The sequence below is a fragment of the Cucurbita pepo genome, chromosome 18 (assembly GCF_057944985.1).
Source record: "Cucurbita pepo subsp. pepo isolate OVF chromosome 18, ASM5794498v1, whole genome shotgun sequence".
NCBI lineage: Eukaryota > Viridiplantae > Streptophyta > Magnoliopsida > Cucurbitales > Cucurbitaceae > Cucurbita > Cucurbita pepo.
Genome location: NC_141815.1, coordinates 9,181,002 through 9,205,088, shown reverse-complemented (window position 1 = coordinate 9,205,088; position 24,087 = coordinate 9,181,002). Strand labels below are relative to the sequence as shown.

General features: G+C 37.3%; 4 protein-coding genes across 9 annotated transcripts; 2 read left to right on the top strand and 2 right to left on the bottom strand.

Moving 5' to 3' along the window:
- Positions 1-3,050: 3,050 nt before the first annotated feature.
- On the top strand, positions 3,051-6,519 carry LOC111780006 (uncharacterized). Its single transcript, XM_023660240.2, is given in 3 exon segments — positions 3,051-5,734; positions 5,824-6,155; positions 6,157-6,519. Coding segments are annotated over 3 exon segments (3,168 nt in total). The 5' UTR covers positions 3,051-3,057; the 3' UTR covers positions 6,316-6,519.
- A 351-nt stretch (positions 6,520-6,870) lies between these two features.
- LOC111780007 (hexokinase-1) lies at positions 6,871-10,807 on the bottom strand. Of its 4 annotated transcripts, none has more exons than XM_023660244.2 (10): positions 10,648-10,807; positions 10,110-10,375; positions 9,585-9,735; positions 9,322-9,504; positions 8,530-8,604; positions 8,258-8,413; positions 8,075-8,173; positions 7,837-7,967; positions 7,501-7,582; positions 6,871-7,344 (listed from the first exon to the last, which is right to left on the bottom strand). In XM_023660244.2, exons 2-10 carry the CDS (start codon positions 10,298-10,300, stop codon positions 6,997-6,999), a joined length of 1,416 nt encoding a protein of 471 aa, XP_023516012.2. In that variant the 5' UTR covers positions 10,301-10,375; positions 10,648-10,807; the 3' UTR covers positions 6,871-6,996. The 4 variants fall into 4 exon arrangements, with proteins under 4 accessions (XP_023516012.2, XP_023516013.2, XP_023516011.2 ...); XM_023660245.2 differs by having other exon boundaries at positions 10,110-10,372; positions 10,648-10,802; XM_023660243.2 differs by having other exon boundaries at positions 10,110-10,381; positions 10,648-10,797.
- Positions 10,808-16,303: 5,496 nt separating this feature from the next.
- LOC111779677 (protein IQ-domain 26) lies at positions 16,304-17,936 on the top strand. Its single transcript, XM_023659785.2, has 3 exons — positions 16,304-16,832; positions 16,915-17,094; positions 17,165-17,936. The coding sequence occupies exons 1-3, from the start codon at positions 16,455-16,457 to the stop codon at positions 17,837-17,839; spliced, it is 1,233 nt and encodes a 410-aa protein (XP_023515553.1). The 5' UTR covers positions 16,304-16,454; the 3' UTR covers positions 17,840-17,936.
- Positions 17,937-19,692: 1,756 nt separating this feature from the next.
- Positions 19,693-21,652, bottom strand: LOC111780040 (putative pectinesterase 53). 3 transcript variants are annotated; one of them, XR_002812791.2, is made up of 5 exons: positions 21,121-21,652; positions 20,822-21,011; positions 20,300-20,742; positions 19,942-20,228; positions 19,693-19,859 (listed from the first exon to the last, which is right to left on the bottom strand). XR_002812791.2 is itself a non-coding variant. In XM_023660301.2 (4 exons), the coding sequence occupies exons 1-4, from the start codon at positions 21,492-21,494 to the stop codon at positions 20,165-20,167; spliced, it is 1,071 nt and encodes a 356-aa protein (XP_023516069.2). In that variant the 5' UTR covers positions 21,495-21,652; the 3' UTR covers positions 19,693-20,164. The 3 variants fall into 3 exon arrangements, 2 of the variants coding, with proteins under 2 accessions (XP_023516069.2, XP_023516068.2); XM_023660301.2 differs by having other exon boundaries at positions 19,693-20,228; XM_023660300.2 differs by lacking the exon at positions 19,942-20,228 and having other exon boundaries at positions 19,693-19,891; positions 21,121-21,649.
- Positions 21,653-24,087: the final 2,435 nt, after the last annotated feature.

Here is a 24,087-nt window from a genome sequence, read left to right as displayed (position 1 = left end):
CCTTAAGGAGAAGCCGGAAAGAGAAAGTCCAATATCTGAAACCTTGAGGGGAAATCTGAAAGAAAAAGTCTAATATCTGAAAACCTTGAGGGGAAGTTTGAAAGAGAGTATAATATCTGAAACCTTAAGGGAAAGCCGGAAAGAGAAAGTCCAATATCTGAAACCGTGAGGGGAAGTCTGAAAGAGAGTTTAATATCTGAAACCTTGAGTGAAAGCCCGAAAGAGAAAGTCTAATATCTGAAACCTTGAGTGAAAGCCTGAAAGAGAGTCTAATATCTGCACTTGGTTATTACAAGGGTAATATATCAAACAAATGAGGCATCAAGTTTTCCATAACAGCTGATTCAGCTTAAGGAATTCAATATTCAAAATTTGAGATCCATGGAAGTTTGAATGAATGAATTGATCCTGAAGTAGTAGGAGGAGTTAGAATGTGAGGGCATGGGCTTGAATTGAATATAGGATGAGAGTGGTAAGAGTGTTGGCCTTCAGTAATTCCTGCCTGTTCTAAGTTCTAGCTTCCGTTCTTGCTGGCTTTTCTATTCCAACTAAAAGACTACATCTTTCTCTCGGGTAAATACTGAAGTCAAACCAACCATGGACGGTAGTGTAGATCATCTTGGTCTTTAGAACATGAAGTTCAACTTGAACCACAGGTTTCGAAGACTGGGTTTCCTTGTCCCTATCAATTGTGCTGTCTGTCTGTTCTTTCGTTGGTTTAGGGTTTAGGGTTTAGGGTTTAACAACGACTTTTCTTTCTTCGTCCTTTCCACAGTTTGAGTGTCTTGTTTTGGCTTGCTATCCATTGCGCATTGCTTGAGCTTTTGAGTCTCTCATACTTGATTGCTCTTCCAAAATGCTTTAAACTCCGGTCATATTTATTACGTCACCATATGTTTATTTTCGTATATAATTTCCCTTTTATTTTTATTTCAATACGTACTTATGAAATTCCATATTTTTATTTTTAGAACTTTTTTTCCTACACTTTTCTTTTTTATAGTATACATTAGTCAAGAAAAACCAATGATACTAAATTTAAATATTATTATGGTCTATATATTTTTTTTTTTAATTCTATTTTTCTCTCTCAATTTATAATATATATTTCTTTTTAATATTCATATCTCTTAACTTTAACTTTTATTTAGACCGACTAAATCCGTTACTAAAAATAAGTTCTCATCATTTTAAATATTGAAAATAAATTTTAAAAGGGAATAAAATAACCCGACCCAAAAAAATTAAAAAATTAGAGTTTATCCAAGATACCCTTTAAAATAAATTGAAGAGAAAAAACAAAGGAGTAAATGAGCAATCATCCAAATCATCCCACGCAAATCATCCCACGCATGACATTAAAATATATATTTAGTTGAATTAAATGGTACAATTAAAGTTTATAAAAAGAAAATAATAATAACTAAAATAAAGTGAGAGATGATAATGGAGTAAAAAGTAGAAAATATTATATTGAAAGTGTGAAAAAAGAATTCCAAAAAGATTATTAATAAAAACAATTGGGAAAGAAGCGACCAAAGCGGTTCGACGGAATGGAAGGGGCAGTCCAGTCAACTACCATGTGCTACCCGCTTGCCCCTCTTTTCCACCAACTTTCTCCTTTTTCCTTAATTTCTTTTTCACTACTTTCGTCTTTTGTTCCAAGCAAAATTCATCTTTTTCTCTCTTTTTTTTTTTTTCTTTTTTCTTTTAAATTTAAAACTATATGAGACAACCAAAAATTACCTAATTAATTAACGCATTACGTTATAGTCTAAACTATTAAATGCTCGAGTGTATACTCTAACATATTGCACTCAAAATAAGATGACTTAGTTTAAACATAACTTATTCTGATTTCATTGATCAATTTTAAGATTCGTCGTGCTAAGTAAGCAAAGAAATACGAAATAAAATAATATATGGATAACATTTTTAGTTACTATTGATATTGAGATTAAAAGTTTGAATCTTTCTACTCATAATAGGGGTAAGAAATTCTGTTTATTTAATATTTTTTAGATAATTGCATAATTTCCTGGTGGGTGCAAATTTTAATTTTGTGCAACATTGTCTCATCTTCTACACTTTACACATTTTAATGCAATCTTGAAATACTCCATTAATAATAATGTTGGTTTCAAAATATGTATATCTAATTGAAGAACGATGAATATTAATACCAAAATTCATTTGAGGAACTATAAATTTTTTATTTAATCTATTATCGAAAAATATTAGCGTATGAATTTAAGTTGATATATGAAAAAATGATTTATTTATTTATTTTTTTATTAGGTTAGTGGAAGGAAAAGTAAGTATAAAGAAAGAGCAAATTGTAAATAGGAATTATAAAATTAGATATTGGAATGTGAAAGGACTTTTATTACAAAAAAAAAAAATAATAATAATAAATAAATAAATAAAAATAGGAATAGTGAAGTGAAAGGGAAGGGAGAAAGAAAGGGAACTTTCCAACCCTTTTCTATTTTTTATTTAATTTTCTTGGTTTTTGGTTTTGAATAATAAACATGTTGTGTTGACTCATTGTCAAGTTTGACTTTTCAAACTTTTCAACCGCCTTTAATTAAAAGTTTTTTTTAATGCTTATTTAAGTATAAAAATTCTGAAAATAAGTTGCTTCAAAATCAAATAATTTAGTGTTGCAGAAAATTCTATAAGAATTTTATATAAATAAATAATATTTTTTTCGTTTTTTACTTCTAACAATTCCAATCAATTAAAATTTAATTTAATTTTCATCATGATATTAAATTTTAGATTTTTTAGATAATTTTAATAAAATAATACCATTTTTTTATGAAAAAAAAAACTTGAAAAAGAAAGGGTTTTGAAAATTATACCATATTTTTTAAAGAATATTTTTTTTTAAAATGAATAACCAGTAATTTCCATTCAAAATTAAGGTATATATATATATATATATATTATATTGTATTAAATATAAATTATTTTGTAGATAAAGTACAAAATTTTCGTCAAAATTTAACAGAGCGTAGGATCGCAGCAACACACTGGAGTTCACATTGGGAGCACATGAAAATTATGAACATTTCCGCCATAGCCAAACACCTTCCAAACACCTTTCATCATCTTCTCCACATGACAACATCTTTTTCTTCTCTGGAAACCATTTCCTTCTTCCTCCTCCTCCTCCTCTGTTCCCACCATGTCAATTCCCACCTCTACGAACAAGAACACTCTGTTCTTCTCCGACTCAACCACTTCTGGCACAACCAACCGCCGCTTCACCATTGGCGCTCCTCCAATGCTTCTCATTGTACATGGCCGGAGGTTCAGTGTACTGACAATTCCGTCACTGCCCTTCTTTTCCCTTCCTATAATTTGAACGGAACTTTCCCCCCTTTCATTTGCGACCTCAAAAATCTCACCTTTATTGATCTTCAGTACAATTTCATCACCGGCAGCTTTCCGACCACGCTTTACGATTGCTCGAACCTTAATTACCTCGACCTCTCGCAGAATTACTTTGTCGGCTCGATACCCAATGACGTCGATCGCTTGTCTCGCCTCCATTTTCTTAATCTCGGCGCAAACAACTTCTCCGGTGACATTCCGACAGCCGTTTCGCGGTTGTCGGAACTCCGGTACCTTCATCTTTTTATGAATCAATTCAATGGGACTTACCCATCTGAAATCGGCAACTTGTCGAATCTGGAAGAGTTGCTGTTGGCTTATAATTCAAATTTGCTACCAGCTGAATTGCCTCCCAGTTTCGCCCAATTGAAGAAATTGACGTTTTTGTGGATGGCAGAATCAAACGTGAACGGTGAAATTCCAGAATGGATCGGAAACTTGACCGCCCTCGAGCGATTGGATTTGTCGAAGAATCATTTGATTGGGGAAATTCCTAGCAGTTTGTTTACATTGAAGAATCTCAGCATCGTTTATCTCTACAAAAACAATCTATCAGGTGAAATTCCTCAGCGGATTGATTCTAAGAAAATCACCGAATACGACCTGTCGGAAAATAATCTGACCGGAAGAATTCCGGCGGCTATCGGCGATCTTCAGGAACTAACGGCTCTGCTTCTGTGTTCAAATCAGTTAAGTGGAGAAATCCCAGAAAGTATCGGTCGTCTTCCATTATTAACAGATGTCAGATTATTCAGCAACAATTTAAACGGTACATTACCGCCAGATTTCGGGCGAAATTCGATCCTCGAAAGTTTTCAGGTGAGTTCAAATAAGCTCACCGGAAGCTTGCCGGAACACCTCTGCTCCAGCGGTAAGCTCAAAGGAGTGGTTGCTTACGACAATAATCTTAGTGGGGAATTACCAGAATCTCTTGGGAGTTGCGATAGCTTGTTCATTATTGATGTTCATAAGAACAACTTCTCCGGGAAAATTCCGGTCGGTTTATGGACGTCTCTGAATTTAACATTTGTAATGATGAACGACAATTCTTTCATGGATGAACTCCCTCGGAGAATCTCCAAGAATCTCGCGAGATTACAAATCAGTAACAACAAATTTTCAGGGAAAATCCCATCAGAGTTATCTTCATTTTGGAATTTGACCGAGATTGAAGCAAGCAATAATCGATTGACAGGACGAATTCCTGAAGAACTCACTGCCCTTTCAAAGATGAACAAGCTATTGCTCGATGGAAATCAACTCACTGGGGAGCTTCCACGGAACATCATTTCATGGAGATCATTGCACAGCCTTAAACTCAGTCGAAATCGTCTCTCTGGTAAAATTCCAAACGAATTTTGCAATTTACCAAGCCTTAATGATCTTGATCTCTCAGAGAATCGACTTTCCGGAACAATTCCGATCGAACTGGGAAATTTGAACTTGAATTTCCTCAACCTCTCTTCAAATTTTCTGTCTGGGAAAATCCCGCCTGCATTTGAGAGTGAAATCTATGCAAGAAGCTTTTTGAACAATCCGGGTCTTTGTTTAAATCTGGACGGCTGCAGTTTAAGAACTCAAAATTTGCGAAAGATTTCATCGCAGCATCTTGCTCTGATCGTATGTTTGGGCGTAATAATATCCATATTCTTTGTAGTTTCTGCTCTGTACATAATCAAAATCTATACAAAAACGGGAATCAAAGCAGATGTTGAATGGAAATTGACATCATTTCAGAGGCTGAATTTCTCGGAAGGTAATCTTTTATCTGGGCTGTCGGAGAACAACGTGATCGGCAGCGGTGGATCCGGGAAAGTTTACCGGATTCCAGTGAATAATCTGGGCGATATGGTGGCCGTGAAGAGAATATGGAACAGCAGAAAGTCAGACCACAAGCTTGAGAAAGAATTCATGGCGGAAGTTGAGATTCTCAGTTCGATTCGACATAACAATATAATCAAACTCCTCTGCTGCGTTTCCTGTGAAAGTTCACGACTGCTCGTTTACGAGTACATGGAGAAGCAAAGCCTGGACAAATGGCTACACAATAAGAACTCACTGCCAAGAATTGCAGGGTCGGGCGCTGTTCGCGGTGTCGCCCTCAATTGGCCGATGAGATTTCAAATTGCAGTGGGGGTAGCACAGGGCCTCTGTTATATGCACCATGAATGCTCCCCGCCGGTAATTCACAGAGACTTGAAGTCCAGCAATATCTTACTAGATTCAGAATTCAATGCCAAAATAGCAGACTTTGGCTTAGCTAAGTTGCTGGTGAAGCAAGGGGAACCAGCTTCAGTCTCCGCTGTCGCGGGCTCCTTCGGATACATGGCTCCAGGTAAGAGACCTCCCTGTTCCAATCTATAAGAGAATTTGACATGAGACATTGGTAGGAAAAACTAAAAGCTTGTTCTATTATGTCTGCAGAGTATGCCCAGATAACGAGAATTAACGAGAAGATCGATGTGTTTAGCTTTGGAGTTATACTTCTAGAGTTGGTGACCGGAAAGGAAGCTCTTACCGGCAATGAAGACTCGTCTCTGGCTATGTGGGCTTGGGAGTTCATTAAACAAGGCAAGGCAATAGTCGAAGCATTGGATGAGGATGTGAAGGAGACACATTATCTTGATGACATGTGCAGTGTGTTCAAACTAGGACTGATCTGCACTTCCAGTGCGCCAACCAGCCGGCCGAGCATGAACCAGGCTTTGCAAATCTTGGTCCGCAGCCGGACCATGACACCTCAAAACCATGGAGATCAAAAAGTACAGGCTCGCTGAGAGATATGACGATTACTTGAAAGATGTAACCGTCAAGGTTCTCTTCAGTGATGGAGACTGGAGAGGACCCGGCGCTCGAGCCACTGCTCCGAGCACAAATGGCTATCGAGTTGACGGGTCGACACGGTTTGTTTTGTAAACTTTGAATAACGATCCCTGTCGTGTATATTTTAGCTGAACCACAATGATGATAAAAGAGAAGTCGTTCAGCTAAAGCAGGGCCAAACGGTTTCGGCTTTCAGCGCGAAAGAACCGTTCTTCCGAGTAAATGAGCATTGAACACTGATGATGAGATGAAATGGAAACCAGAAAGAACAATGAAAAAGGAACTATTTTATTTGTATGCTTGATGACAATTCTAGTTATCATCCATTGATGGATTGATCTAATTCAAAAGGAGGATTTCAACAGCCTGCAGACGAACCATATGGTTCTAATTTATTGGCAAAGGAACTCGGGGAAGGATGATTTCATCGGAGACGATGGCGAGGAGGGAAACCCCTCGTCCCCATTTATTAACCATATCAAAGCCAAAGGTAACTTGTGCTCCAATGCCATTGACATCCGCTCCAACATCATGAGGATGGAGGGAGCCATTTCAAAATGTTGGGAGTGTTAGCAGGCAAATCTACCACATAATTTACCCATTGCTGGAGATGATATGCTCTAAACCATAAAATTAACGACTTGAGAGTCATTGAAACGAGGAGCCTAAATAACCTCAAGTCTGTAAAGACAAAGAATACAAGTTCTTTTACAACAAATGATTGGAACTATTTCATTATTCTGAGCTACCTTAGCTGGATTTGGACTCCTGTTTTCAGGACTCCTCTACCCCAAGATACTGCGAGTGAGATGCTGCGAGAAGTGCTGCTCCAATGCCAGAGCCATCGTTCGAGTGCTCGATCACAAAGTTGTCTGCAACTTCGTCTCCCAGTAATTCCTTGAGTGAACTCTCCATTGAGTTTCTAAATTTAGTGTAGTGCTCAAATAACCCACCATCAACAGCTATGACAGCTTTCTGCTTATCCCCATCTTTTGGGATGTCTCTTCCCAATTTCTTGATGATCCCATAAATCCCAGCAGCCGATAGGCGTGCACCACGAGTGGCAACAATGTCACATAGCTCAAAGATGATTTTTCTCATAGGGAGAGGGCTGTTAGATACCTGACACAAAAGAACAAATTTACATGAGTTTTGGTGATCGTTCCGTAATGAAACGACTAAGAGAAAATTGTTTTTCTTTCACATCATGAATCGAAAAAAACTCAAATGACCAAGAGTAGCGATCAATTGGCTCCAGGAAGGGAATTTAATGCGAACCTCCAAAATGTCATTCAGCTTGCTTCCAATAACTCTCAGATCTGGAGATGTATCATGATGCATGGCGGACATGTCTGGAGTCCTGCATAAATATCAACAATAATTTAACACAACAATCAAGGGTTCTTTAGATCTGTTTCCAAAAAACCAACATACATCCATTTTACAAATGAAGTAATGAAAAAAGCAACAAACTAGATGGCGTAGATTCATATCGCAAGTTAACTGGTTCTGAAATTTGTTTTTCTTTTTCCTGTTCATTTGTTTTTCATTTAGGACAAGAGAACAAGGTCTGTCAAATAGCACGACCACTACAAGTGAGCAAAAGAGCAATACCTAAGAATGAAAGGCCTTTTGAGTTTAGGCGGAACAACATCGCCAAAAAAGGCAGCTTCTACAGCCATCCTACACAGAACTCTGCGAACTATTTCTCCTAGATACATGCCAGATATCATCTTCTCGAAAATCTGCATGTCACAAGATACATATTATATATATTTAGGATAGCCAATTTGGCAATTTGCAATGATGAAGACTACGAGAAGAATAGCTCAAAGAAAAAGAGGAGCTTTACCTGTTCTCCCGGGTTTAAACTTTCCAAATCCAGAGCTTGATCATATTCGGTGATCGGAAGGTGAGAAGACCGGAAGTTACCCCATTCCATGTTAATAACCTGTCGGTTTGAAAGAACGTTAAATATGGAACACACATAAAATATAATGAATAGAACCACAGGTCAAAAGCTACTCTTACTAACCATCTCTCCTGATTGAGGTAGAAGGCCTTGCCATTTAGGAATTGCATGCGCCCGCTCCACATATGCTGCATTTGTTCCAGTTCCCAGAATCACGGCAGCAATAACATTATCATTGTAGTAACTGCCTCCAGCTAAAGTGCCTATTGTATCATTCACCTGAACCAGATAGACTAGTTAGGATGTCCAACATAATGAGGGGAAAAAATCATGGGGACAATTCACATCACAGAATTGTAACAAATGCGTCTTAAAGATCTTGGAAATATACATACCAAAGCCGCCACACGCATATCCAATCCAATCTTTTCCATGGCCTTTGTCATTTCTCCTACCACATCTTGCCCAACCTACATCAATATCATCCAGAAAAGATGCCACGGATGAGAAATGTACCATACTTGAAGTCATACACTAGATAGATTGTACAGTGATAACATTTACAGACAACCATGCGTTCTTGAAAATTTCTAGTACATTACATTAGCGAAGGAAAGCATTATTCATAAATTACGAACGAGGAATAAGTACTTCAACAGGACCGTAACCCAAATCACTTCTCGAGCAATTTATCCTTCCTCCCAAATTGCAAATCAGATATCGATTAAATCCTTCTCAGTTTCATTTCAACTTCCCATACAGAAATCTTAAAGTTAACGAAGCTTGCAAAGAATTTCAGTTCTACCACAGATCAGGTAATTTGTTTCTGTTTTTTTTTCTTTTCAACCAATCCAACGACACTTCGATTGGATAGGATTCTTTTAGGCAGTTAAAATTCCTAATGGTAAGAACAAAACACAGTCGTTCACCTTATTAGTTAATTTCCTGTCACAATTACGCCAAAGCTTAGATGTCTTTCCACAACATAAAGAGAAAGATGCACGAAGAGAACACAAGTTCCCTAAATGTTATAAACAATAGCTTTCAGGTCTAATGTTGTTCACATATAATTTGATTCCATTTTTAGGGGTAAATAGATATAGTGAAACGTTTTTCAAAACAAATAGAAAGACATGGTTGTACTAAACAACACAATGATGATAGATATCAAGGTAACAAGTACTAACCGTGTCCTCGATGTTGAATCCCTTTGTCCACTTGATAAGTGTCCCCGAGGCAATAGATGTTTGCCTAACTGGGAAAGAAAACGTAAAACCCAGCTCTCTTTGCCAACCAGATACTGGGTGGTAGCCATCACCTTCTTCTTCAACAAATTTTGCAAGTGCTTCAGCTATAAAACCAAATAAGGCCTGAAAAACATTCTTCATTCAGTTCTGAGAATTTTAATTTGGAGTCTTAGCGTATGAAACTTGCTAATGAAAATACTAACCTCCGAAGATCCGGTCATTAAATGTGGAGGAATCGCAACTTCGACAAATTCTTGCCTAACAACACGTTCATCCTTTCCTCCCAATTGTACACGCAACACACGGAAGTTTGTGCCTCCAAGGTCTAATGCATAGAACAACCCTTTCTCGTCCCTAATAGGATTGACAAGAAAATGATAGATTATATTCTCTCCAGTTTTTGCAGCAGGGAAGGATGGTTATATTACATCAAATAACAGCAAGTAATGAGATAAAATTAGTGTGTTTAAGTATAGCTGAAATGCTAATTCCCACACAATAATGGGAAACTTTCACTGTTGTACTCCGAATGAGTGAAATTTCTCCCTCAACTAGCTGAACTGCTAGTTTTCTTGGACGAGTTCTTGTAAAGTTCACCATTCAATTTCATGAAATCAAGTACAGATAAGAACAAAGCCTCCTCCACATTAAAGTTCACTAAAAAAACACAGCCGCTTCATTAAAGTTCTACCAATTTAAACAGAATGAGACAAAGTAGATAAAATTACCCGGTAGGAAGATTATCAACATAGCTAATAAGCATCTTGAGCTTGCTTCCGCCTTCAGATGCGAGTCCAGCATGCATCTCCACAGTCATAGCATCTGCTACTTGCTTCAGCTTTTCCACTGAAGTTTTACACTTCTCTTCAAACTCCTTCAATATGTTCATTGCTCTAGTCCACTTCCCACAGTTCTTCATCCGATGACGCACCACCAACGCCGCCGCCGTGCAAACAGCTGCGGCGCAGACCACAACCGTTCCCACAACTACCTTCTTCATCTCGAAACAGACAAGAGTAGATTAGATAGATTGACTGTCAAAATCGCAAGAAATAGCCGGAGGATTTAGAAAAACTGAGATCTCCGATCGGAAAGAAATTCTCCAGTGATCAGAGATTCATTCTGGTTTGGAGAAAGCGTGAAAATGAAGCGATGGAGAATGAAAAGAAAAACAAAAAGGGAAACGGAATCAAAGAGAGGGAAAAGGAAGTTCCCAGATCGAATGGAATTGGAAATTGGAAACTAGAAATGGATTGATGTGTTTACCTAATGGAAATTTATCGCGCACATTGCTGTGGAATCCATGAAGCGAAGAAAACTGAAATTGATTTTTCAATTTGAATTTGTAGAATCACGTCCTTCTGGTTGGGCTTCAGAATTTGGACAACCTTTGACTCACAATTACGCTTCTGACCTGTCCTCCACCGATGCCTTTTTATATGCTTTTGGGAACGCATTTCAGCTTCGCAATCCCACGTGTACCACTTTTCTTCCGTCCTTATCATTTTCCTCCCTCCAAAATTATTACTAAAATTAATTCAATTAAATATATTATTTTATTATTATAAAACATATATTATTACCTTCTTTTTTTTTTTTTTTAATTAAAATTTTATAAACCATGGGTTTTGTGTTTTAAAATTAAATAAAAAATTTAAAAAAATTAAGAGAAACCGGTATAAATTTTAAAAAATACAAGATAAAAAAATAAAACCGTCATCAAATATGATTTTAATATACTCCATTCTTACTTATCCATTTCCAAACATGTTCCAAAGTAATTTTCAGATATTAAACCGGTTTTTTCTTAAGAAAATTTCAATGGTTTGATTTTCTTACTTCTGTAATCAATGGTATGATATTGTCTAAATTAACCGATGTAAGACTTTCATCATCCAACACCTCCCCTTGAACAAAGTACGCCTCTCCTTAATCGAGGCTCGACTCCTTTTTCTTTTAGAGTCTTAGTCACAATCTATTGGCGTGACTAAGTTTAGGGCATGCTCTAATACCATGTTAGACGAACACGACTCTCCACATGGTATATATTGTCCACTTTGAGCATAAAGCTCGCATGACTTTGGTTTGGGCTTCCCCAATAATGCCTCATACCAATGGAGAGAGTATTCTTTGATTATAAATCCATGATCATTCCCTAAATTAGCCGATCTAGAACTTTCATTATCCAACACTCCCTTCCTGTCTGATTTACATGTTAACATGTTCATGCTTAACACCGGTCGATTAAAGTACATTATCTTTTTTAATCGATCAAAACTCCTTCTCATACTGCACAAACTTCTTCGTTCTATATCTATTTTTTTTTTACTTCTCTATTTTCCATATCAATCCAAAAAGTAAACGTAACCTTTGTTACAAAGACATAAAAATCACTCTTTATCTACACGTTTTAAAAATCGTGAGACTGAAAACTATGTATTACGGATTATCATAGATGTCTTTCGGTTATAAATCCATCACAAAAGTTATAAACAATGGGTGTCACCAAAATCCAATGGTCATAAATTTCCGTGGAGTTGCCAACTTTTTGTTTTATTATTATTTTCTTTTTGGTATTTTGTTTAAATAGATAAACTAACGGCCATATATTACGAGTTTATCCTGTCAGGTGGGATTAATTGCAGATAAATACCCACAGATTTAAATCAGAGCCCATAATATTTGACTAATAAATAAAATATAGAAACTAATAATTTTTCAAATCCAATATATTTTAATTATTCACTAATGGATATTAAAATATCGTAAATTAATATTTACGTGCATTTTGTATCTACTTATTTAAAATTAAAAATAATCCCATTAAATAAATAAATTGTGAGATAAAATAGATGGGAGTGGCAATATTGTGTTGTCGTTTTTGGAATAGTTATAGTTGTGGGCAGTGCTTTCGCTTTCAGTTTCATTTAATGTATAGGTACGGCAACAACCACATATTTTTCCCTTTTATTTCACCTAATTGTCTAAAATATATATATATTTTTTAAATTTTAAGATATTCGATGTTTTTTTTTTTGAACTTATCTCCATTAGAATACATGATTTGGTTGGTTTGATACGGTTCATCAACTTCTAGCCACCCAGAACATGTTGTTGATCGTGATCTACAGATAGGGATGAATAAGGTCATCTTGGTCGTTTTACTCAGATTCACTTTCCTAATATAAATATTTAAATTTCAATTAACATATCATTTTGTATGAATTTTAAAATTAAAAATGTCCATTTTAAAAGCTTAAAAAAATTCAAATAAAATATTAAATTATAAATTTATTATTATTTTAAAAAAATTTAATCTGTTATTGAACAGTTTTAAGTAATAGATGATAGGTGGAATATGAGAAATCCACCCAGGCCCAAAGGGTCACTGAAGGCCCAGTTATATGAACCCAAGCCTTAGGCCCATTTACAGTTAACCGTGGCTGAGTCTACCACGGTCCGGTCTGTGGTGGACTCCTAATGGCCCGGCTCGAGCACTCAAATTAAGTTCATAACCCAACCCAACTTAATTCTCTTATTTTCGAATTAAATTGGTTTTCAATTATTTTTTATTAATTTGAAAAATCATGCTTAAGTGCATTACACGTTACTGTTCAGGATTGAGGATTATTGGGAGTGAGTCCCACGTTGGTTAATTTAGTGGAAGATCATGAGTTTATAAGTGAGGAATATTATCTCCTTGGTACGAGGACTTTTGGGGGAAGCCCAAAGCAAAACCATGAGAACTTATGTTCGAAGTGGACAATATCATATCATTGTAGAGAGTCGTGATTTCTAACAGTTACAACATAAAATCTTCTTAATTTTCGTAATAACCTATTTTCGATGTCAACACACAGACTGACCTAAATTTTATAGTTGTTTAAAAGTTCAACTCAATCGAACCCAACCCAGAAAAAAAAAATTAACCCAATTAATATTTATAACTTATTTAAGTCGATCAAGATCTTAAGTCATTTGAATACGGTAGCCGATAAATACTGAAATTGAAATGATTTATCGTACTTGGCTGCCCATCCATTCCTTCTCCATCTTCTTCTGGGCTGCAAACTTCATCATCACTTTCCTTGTGTATATGAGTAACCTTAAGAACAAACAACAAGAAATTGATGATTGAATTGAATTGAAATTGTTGGCAATTGAACCCATAAGAAGTGTGCAAGAAGGAAGAGGCGTATGGGGAAACCCTACTCATTACTTCATATGGGCCTTTGCCTTTCTCTTCACTCCATGCCAACTATCTCATCTTGCCTCTACACCCTTTTTGATGCACCTTCTATTTATTTTGGACATCAAATGGCACCTTGTTCTTGTTCTTGATTGCAATAACAGATGCACAAATTAATGGGTCCAAAAGGATGTTCATCACACACCCTTTTTTACCTTTCCTTCCCATCCACATTTCGAGGTAAGAGATGTCAGATGTGATCACGTTATTTATTAGCATGGTTTTTTTCACCCGTGTAACTTTTATGGAAACTAGGAGTCACTGCTATCAAATATTGTCCGCTTTGACTTGTTACGTATTGCTTTCAGTCTCATGGTTTTAAAAATTGTCTACTAGGAAAACGCTTCCCCATTAGTCCTTTACATGTAATTTTTCAATTATTGATCCTAAAAAAAATAACGTTTAAAATTAGGTTAGTAAATAACTATTATCCTTGAATTACAAAGTCCGTGACCAAACAAAATTTGACTCTTCTCATGGCTTTGCTTTGGGCTTCTTCAAAAGGGCTCAGACCAATCGAATTACTATTCCTCACTTATAAACCCATGATCATTCTCTAAATTAGCCGATGTGGGACTTTCATCATCCAACATCTCCCCTCGAACAAAGTGCTCCTCCCCTTAATCGAGGCTCGACTCCTTTGGAGTCTTAGTCATTTTTTACTGCCTTCGAGGAGGCTTGACTCATTTTCTTTTGGAGTTCTTTGTTCGATATTTGAGGATTTACCAATCTATTGGCACGACTAAGTTTAGGCATGACTTTGATACCATGTTAGACGAACACGACTCTCCACAATGGTATGATATTGTCCACTTTGAGCATAAGCTCCCATGGCTTTGCTTTGAGGTCTTTTGGAGAAGCCCAAAGTAAAACCATGAGAGCTTATACTCAAAGTGGACAATATCATACCATTGTGGAGAGTCGTGTTCGTCTAATCATTCATACAGCACAAAATTCGACCAACTCAAAATACTCAATCCAAATCATAAACGTTGGGTTGGATTGAACTTTTGAAAAATAAAAAATTATGTTCTGTTCGAAAGTTGACATAGTTTTGGTCGGATCAATCAGACCAACTCAAAAAATAGAGTTACAATCAACTCAACTCTGCCTTAAAGATTATTACAAAGATTAAGAATATTTAACGTTTGTAATTACTGTTAACTACTCCCAGTAATATTCCTATGATAGTAAATATGAAATTGAGGCGAGAAAGGATAGAAAAAGAAGGGAATTATGAAACAATGTGTGAAAACATTGACCAATAATATGGGTACGGTAAAAGAGGAAGAAAATTGCGTCATAAAAAAATAATAAATAATAACAATAATTATATTTTTAAAAATTAATGATGTTCCCAATGCAGCTCAATCAATACAATACCCCAAACCAAACATCATAGTTTCCCGTGAAACATACCAATGAGAACACAGAGCATTTCCAACATTTATCCATTTTAAAAATAACCTTAAAAAATAATTATGTATTTCATTAATATTTCCTTTTTTATTTTTTTAAATAAGAACAAGTTGACAACAATTATCTTAAAAATAAAATTAAACACATGTTTTTTTTTTTTTTTAGTCTTAAAAAAAAGTAAAAATTGTAATATTTAAAAAAGGAAAAAAATGGAGGTAATTCAGAAGACGACAATTCTCTCAGGCGTTGCCTTGTATTTTTCCTTCACCACCGGCACGTCGCTCCATAAAGTACACACATATTTTCGCTCATACAATCTTTTCTTCTTTTGCTTTTAAACCAAGTAATAATTATTATTTTTATTATAAATATATCAAATAATTTTAAATTTATTTTCCGTCTCTCGGTTGTTTATATAACTCGATAATCCGACTAATTCGAATTACTCGACCCAAATCATAAAAATTGAATTAGGTTTGAATTTTTTTTCAATTTGGGAGGAGTTTAATGCTTTGAAAATTTTTAAAAAAAAATGTGGTTTTATTTGCATGTTGACATTTTTTTTGGTAATGTTAACCCGATCAACTCAAAATTAGGTTGTAATCTTATCTTAAATTTAAAAATATTTAAAGTTTACGGCTAATTCTCGATACTTTATATTTAAATTTTATGAGATTTAACTATTAATTTATGAAATTATAAAATTGCTAGAGTCGCCGGTTGGATAATGAAAGTCTACCTCGGCTAGTTTAGGAAATGATCATGTGTTTATAATCAAGGAATACTATCTCCATTGGTATGAGGCATTTTGGGGGAAGCCCAAAGCAAAGCTACGAGAGCTTATGCTCAAAGTGGACAGTACCATACAATTGTGGAGAGTCGTATTCATCTAACATAGTATCAAAGCCATGCCTTAAAACTTGTGCCAATAGTCGTATTCATCTAACATGGTATGAGAGTCATACCCTAAAACTTGTGCCAATAGATTGGTAAATCCTCAAATGTCGAACAAAAGACTCAAAAAGAAGAGGAGGCTTAAAAGGAGTCTAGCCTCCTCGAACTAGAAGTCGTAGTAAAAAATGACTAAAAGTGGACGGTCTTTTGGGAAGCCCTAAGTTTATAATCAAAAAATACTCTCTTGAAATCATACGAGTGTGGAGAGTCGTATAATATAAACTATATTTAATTTTTTTGAAAAAGAAAAAAAATATAGCTTTTTTCCGAGAAACGTTACCCCCCGTCCCCTTCGAATCTGGCATCGATAAGGATATCTATCTTATAACGTTCAAACAATCTCATCCCTCACACAACTCCAGTTTCCTCTGTTCTTCACTTCATCTTCTTCTTCTTCATCTTATCTTCTCCTTTCCCCCCTTTCTTCTCTCTTCCTCTGTTCCAGAGAGAAATGGGGAGGGCGACAAGATGGTTCAAGAACTTCTTTGGGATTAAGAGAGACAAAGAAAATTCCAACCAAACAAAACCCACTTCCAATTCCGCCGCCGACAACGATCTCTGCAATAATCCCGCCACAACACCGCCGTATTTATCAGCGGCAGAGGCGGCGTGGTTGAAATCCTTCTACTCTGAAACAGATAAAGAACAGAGCAAGCATGCAATAGCAGTGGCTGCAGCCACTGCTGCAGCAGCCGACGCGGCGGTTGCTGCAGCACAAGCTGCGGTGGCTGTAGTCCGCTTGACTAGCCATGGTAGAGGTACTATGTTTGGCGGCGGCCGGGAAAGATGGGCCTCTGTAAAGATTCAAACTTGCTTCAGAGGGTATCTGGTGAGTGACTCTGTTTCCTCTGTTTTTTTTTTTTAGTGGTTTTAAGAACAGAGGATTTGTTTTAATAATTGGGTGAAATTAGGCGAGGAAAGCACTGAGAGCACTGAAAGGACTGGTGAAATTACAGGCGGTTGTTAGGGGATATTTTGTTCGTAAACAAGCGACAGCTACTCTTCTCAGTATGCAAGCTTTAATCAGAGCTCAAGCCACCGTTCGGTCTCAGAGAACTCGCAGACTTGAAATCCGAGCCCGCAAGAACACGGTGAACACCCAAAACCTTATTTAAAATTTGTCATTTGTTTATGAGTGGTGAAATTGAATGGGTTTTTCAGGAGAGATTTGACGATACGAAGAGCGAACACACAGCTTCAGTTCATAGCAGACGGCTCTCTGCTTCATTAGACAACATGATATTTACAACGCTGGAAGAAAGCCCCAAAATCGTGGAAATGGATACCAGCCGACCCAAATCCATGTCTCGTCGAACGAACACGTCGTTGTCGGAATTGGGTGACGACCCATTTAACCAACCATTGTCGTCTCCACTCCCTTGTCGGACTCCGTCACGTTTGCAGATCCCAGATGGTCGGAATTTCCACGATTCCGACTGGGGTTTTGTGGCTGAGGAATGCCGTTTAATCTCGACGGCGCAGAGTACTCCACGATTTGTCAGCTGTGGTGGTTCCAATGGTGGTCCTCCGACGCCGGCGAAGAGTATGTGCGGCGATAATTTCTTCAGAGGGTACTTGAATTTCCCAAATTACATGGCGAACACTCAATCGTTTAAAGCGAAATTAAGGTCTCAGAGTGCTCCAAAACAGAGGCCAGAGCCGGGAACGAAGAAAAGAGTTTCATTGAACGAATTAATGGAATCAAGAAGCAGCCTTAGTGGGGTTCGAATGCAGAGATCATGCTCCCAAGTTCAAGACGCCATTAATTTCAAGAACGCAGTGATGAGCAAACTCGACCGGCCATCGGAATTCAACAACTTGCAGAGAAAAACATGAACAATCATTCCAAATTATTCCGAGTACCTTAGAATTGTAATCTACATCATCAAATCAATGCTTGATTAGATTCTTCCTGTTCTTCAGATTCCTCCAACGCCGGTCTTGTTTATATTTAAGCTTAAATTAACATTTTAATCAGTGGGTTCTGCAAAACAGAGGAATATGGCAAAAGTGGAGAGTCAAATCAGATCAGAGATTCAAAAACTTGGGGGTAGGTTTAACAATGATTAGGGTTTAGATTGAGACTAAACCAAACAAACCCCAAGAAAAAAAAAAAACATATTTTTGAAAGAAAAAAGGTATTTAGGACAGGACAGCCACAGGACAAGACAAGACAAGCCACACGGTTCGAGTTATAGGTTTGAATATGCGTGAAGAAAGGGAAGATTTCAAATTCCTGGTTTTTTCTTAAATTTGAGGTAATGTTAGCTTATGGTGATAATCTAAGATAGGTTCGAGATGAGTTTCGGAAGGGCGAGAAATGTTCTTCGGTATGTTTACGAGTTTGGTATGATATTTGTGAATAAAAGATTGTACTTTGTTCGAGTGGTCCAGAAAAAGAAGTCGAGCCTCGATTAAGGAAAAGTTGTTTTAGAGTTTCCTAAGTCTATCAATAGGGTCCAGAAAAAGAAGTCGAGCCTCGATTAAGGAAAAGTTGTTTTAGAGTTTACTAAGTCTATCAATAGGTTTATAGTATACTTTGTTTGAGAAAAAGATACTTGTAGATGAGTTTCAGTAATTTAGGAAGTAAGTTAAAAAAGGTAAAAAAAATTATTATGGAAGTAAAATTGTAAAATTTGGATGTGTTCCAAGAGGGTGGGGCTGAGAGAACAAATCATAATTGTCAGTCTCAAATAAAACCATTTTTATTTTTATATTTTTTTTCAAATTAAAATATACTAAAAATTTATTTACATCTCATTGTCAAATTAATTTAAATTCATGTTGGTAAATTTCTTGATTTGGTAACATATTTTTATATCTTGTTGGATGATGAAAGTTCCGACTAATTTAGAGAATAATCATGAGTTTATAAACAAATAATACTCTCTCCATTGGTATAAGGCCTTTTGAGGAAGCCCGACGTACTTTGTTCGAGTGGAGGGGTTGGATGATGAAAGTACTACATCGACTAATTTAAGAATTGATCATTGATTTATAATCAAAGAATACTCTCTCCCCCAAATCTAACCCATGAGAGCGTATGCTCAAGTGGACAATATCATATCATTGTGTAGACTTGTGTTCGTCTAACATATCTAAATTATCCAATAATTTTAAAAACGAAATAAATCTAAATTTTTTTTTCAGACTTACCCTATATATTAGATAACTTTGTCAAAATTACTTGAATAAATCTAGCATGCAATTTAAATACAAGAAATGTATTGTTGTATAGGAACAAGCGGTAAAAAAAACATAATTTACCACCTTTATTATAATATCCAAAATCTTATTACTAGATGAAAGCTTGTAACTTTCAGTATACGATGACAACTAACTAATCGTACCTTAAAACCTCAAAAATAATAAAATAATATTTTAAACTTAAAAAATAATACATTTTCTCCCCTAAATAAAAAAAAAAAATTGTCATATTTTAATAATATTATCATAGACTAAGAGTTGTTTGAAAATTTTCCCTTTTTGCCCTTGGACAATCACATGCTCTCACCAACAAAGTCAGACCCGACCCATTTGTTTATGTTTTATTTTAATAATTTATTTTTCTAGATGGAATGGCAATCATTGTAATTTTCAACTAATTTTATGGTTAAAAGAGAAAAAAAAAATGATATTATTATTGATTAAATACAGAGATTACAGGCTAAACCTGTATTATATTTGAATTATATGGTTTAATGAGTAATAATTAAAATGTGTATAATAATAATAATAAATTATATTTTGATCCATTCAGAGCCATCAATGAAGGTAAGGGAAATGAAGGGCTTGGCTTCTTCATCAGTGAGCTCTCTCGACCATGAAACTCTGCCGGCAAAGCTAGCTCCTTCGCCTGTACATTTGTATTGCCCATAAAACACCGTCCTACAACAACATTAAACAAACTCATTACTAAATTACCAAAATCTCCTTACATGCGCATGCTCTGTCACAGATCATGGACGGTTAAATGGGGAAATGCCACCGCCCAAACCCTCCACTCTCAGAGGGTGGCGGCGGCGGCGATGTTGGTGGGGCGGTGGTCTCTCAGCTACTATAAATATTAAAAAGTTTTGGTCTTTTAGTGCATTCCACGTTGGAGGAAAACGACAGCCTCTGCCTCTGCCGCCGCCGCCGCCGCCGCCGCTGCTGCTTAGCTTACGGCTTTCTCCTGCTCTGTTTTGGACTTATGTTTTGTGCTTCGAATTTGTTCAATTTTAAGCTGAATTTGAGAGTAGAATGAATTAATGAAATGAAATGAAATGCAAGGAGAGAGGGGAGGAGAAAGGGTACATTTCGCGGCTGGGATCGCCCCAGTTGTACCAGCCTTTGGGGAGAATAATGTTGTCCATATAGGTGTAAGCGAAGACGACCCTAGAGAAGGGCCCCCATGCCCTCCCTAAGTATAGCGCTCCAGACCCCGTGACCTTACAGTTTACGAACGAGAACCCTGTGTCCTCCAGCAGGCTGCTTCTCCCCTGCGCTGTCAACGCTCCTGCGTTCTGCGCTATTGCGTGCACGTGACATCCCTCGAACAGAGACAGCCCGTTTCCGAATATGAAGTCCACCGACCCTTCTATGTAACAATCCTTGTAATAATGCCGACCCAAATGGTCGTATAGTGTGTCTTGAGCTCCCAAGAATCTACAGCCGTAGAATGCTGCTGTGTCCGCCGAGATTCTGAACGCCACTGCCTGCTTCCCGATTGCCCCTGGTACTGGAACAGGGGTGGTGTTCTGTTTCATACACAAGTTTGTTTTGATTTAAAAGAAAGAAACGATTTTGAATGTGGGGTTTTTTTGGGAGTTTGTTTACCTTGAATGTGATGTTTTTGGCTATGAAATAAGGGGAATTTACTGCGAATGTTGCGGAGTTGTAAGTCCCCATTGGCTGCCCCTTTGGGCCTGGTGTTTGTGCGGTGTCTCCCCATTGAACAATCGTTTTGTCAGCCCCTGCTCCTTGGATTGTTATGAATGATTTCAACGGGGGTATGTTCACCTTCTCTCTGTTGAATTGAATCCACATTCACAAATAATGTTCTTACAGCAATGAGAAAAGGACAAGAGAAGAAACCAAACAAAAAACAGAGCACTCTTAATAAGATTTGTACTCACGTGTATACACCTTCATGAACCTTGATGACGACTCTGACCAAATTGATTGAAGGGAGGGAATCGACGGCGTCTTGGATCGACGTGAAGTCCCCGACAGCCGGATTCTTAGCCACATGGAGAGTATAAGAAGGAAAAAGGTTGTTCTTCGCCGTTCTGAAAACAGAGTGTCGGAGACTGCCGACAAATTCGACCCATTTCATAAATTGCTGCTCTGAGAATTGGGTTGTGGTCGAATTCTCGGGAAGAACGGTCTTGGGCGAGCTCTTGGGTTTGAGCCCCTTGGTATGGCAGTGCGTTAGGGTGAGACTCTGGCTCAGCAAAAGAACAAGAACAAGAAGAGGAGGAGGAGGAGGAGGCCGCTGAAGTCTCGACATGATTTGAAGGGACGAAATGGAATTGGTAACGGAGTGGAATGGGCTTCCGTTTATATACAGCTTAATGGGATTAGGTGGAAAGGGGAGTCGTAATTAGAGAATGAACGAGAATGAATGAGTTAGAGTTCACGGGTGCGGATTGAATCCAAGCCACAAACAGACGACAGGTTGCAGTTTTGGGATATAAAAATGTTGGAAGAGAGAGAGAGAGAGAGAGAGAGAGAGAGAGAGAGAGAGAGAGGTAGAGAAAGTTAAAAGAGTACCCGAGAAATTCAACACCCCCTGTGGTTTGTTTGGAGCTGCCCGTGAATCTTTTGCTCTGTCCTTCTGTCTCTCATTCTTTCACATACAACAACCTTTGCTCTTGCTGGTGACCTGTTTTGCTATGGTAGTTGACCATCTAACCCCATGGAGGGAGATGTTAAAGGTAGAGTTGTAATAAGGTAGTCGGAAGGTGCGGTGCGGTGCATATGCATCACCTTTGCTACACGTTGAAGGAGGGATTTGGTTTAACACGGTTTGTGAGATTGTGAGATCACACATTGGTTGAAGGAGGGAACGAAACATTACTTATAAGGTGTGAAAATGTGAAAGCCTTTCACGATATATAACGGGTCAAAGCGAACAATATCTGCTTGTAACGGCCCAGATTCATCCCTAGCGGATATTGTTCTCTTTGGGCTTTCTCTTTCGGGCTTCCCCTCTCGGGCTTCCCCTCAAGGCTTTAAAACGCGTTTGCTAACGGAAGGTTTCCACACCCTTATAAAGAGTGTTCTTTTATCCTCCCCAACCAATGTGAGACTATCACAATCCACCCCCTTCGGGGTCTAGCGTCCTCACTGGCACTTTTCCTTTTCTCCAATCGATGTGGGACCACCCCCAAATCCACCTCCCTTTGGGGCTCAGCGTATTTACTGGCACACCGCCTCATGTCTACCCCCTTCGCGGAACAGCGAGAAGGCTGGCAATCTGCTAGTGGTGAACTTTCGTTGTTACAAATGATATCAGAGCCAAACACTGGACGGTATGCTATTGAGGATGTTGTGCCCCCAGAAGGGTGGATTGTGAGATCTCACATCGGTTAGAGAGGAAACGAAACATTCTTTATAAGGGTGTGAAAACCTATCTCTAGTAGACACGTTTTAAAACCATGAGGCTGACGGCTATACGTAACGAGCCCAAGTGGACAATATCTACTCGCGGTGGACTATATAATATAACAAGATATTCTCGATTTTCTATCACAAAGTTTGAGCCTCATGTGACCTAGAGAGATAGTGTGGATACTATAGAATAATGGGTTTCTCTTGTTCTAGAGAAACTAAAACAAATAAGATTTTACAATCTCCATATCAGTCAGATCAGATTTGTCCAAAATGTTAGTGCATCTGCTTGGTTTTCCCAACTAGGCTACCAAGCATTGGAACTAAAATTAAGAAACTAGCACAAAAAAGTGCGATAGACTTAGAATCCGTGTTCGACACGTAGCTTTAGTACTTATTCACATCACTTTACATATCTCAAACGACTTATGAAGGTGAAAACTATTCATATAACAAAGATTCTTTCAGTGTGTTTTATCTTCACTCACATGTTCTTTATATTTCATTTTTTATCGAGCAGGCGCGTTAAAAGACAATAGAACCGAACATTATGGTGGATTGCAAGTCGCATGAGATAGTGAGAGAGAGAAAGAGGGCAGTGCAAAAAAGAACCTCTATGCTGTAAAGGAACCTCAAAATGGAGTTGTAAGTGGTGGGATGGGACAGAGCATTTTGACTCAAATGGGATGGGAACTCAGAAAAGCTAAGAGTTTTTGGAATAAAGAAAGTTCAAGAGATAAGATTGCCATTTGGGTGTTCGTGTTTATGCCGAGTCATTTAAAGATATCATACCAAATAGCGAATGCATAGAGCAACATTCGACATATGGGTTGGAGTGCAATATTGGCACACTCGTGTCATTCGACATTGTCCTGGAAAAACTCATTTCAAAGGAAGATGTTTAAGACACTCGTACTTGCCCTCGTTGTGACACACGTATATGAGAAGTTCACTTAGGCTATATGGCCTACTGGTGGTTGAGAGCTGATATCATGCTCCCTATGGTTCATTTTTAGGCATATTTGATTTTTTTTTTTGGAGTAATCAAATGGCCTCGTGGAGCATCCATCAGGTGTTCAATTGATACCAAATTTGACATGTTTTCATTTTTTATATAGACAGCTTTAACTCCAGAACTACATGTCGAAATTCATATCAAAACCTCGACTTCTGAGGTTATGGCCTTAGGCTCTATCTACTCTCCTTAAGTTTGTCTTTGATACAATTGTTGTCATCGTTCTCTCCAATATTCTTTTTTTTTTTTTTTTTTTTTTTATCATTTAAATCGAAGACTATACCATAAGTATATCAATAATAAATATATCTTAGTATATCCCTAAATTAATTGTTAGGAATACCTCCACAATGGTATGATATTGTCTACTCTTAAGCTTTCATCGCTGTGTTTCGAGTTTCCCCCAAAATGCCTCATTAAATAAAAATTTATTTGTAAACCCATGATCAACCTCTTAATAAGTTAATGTGGGACC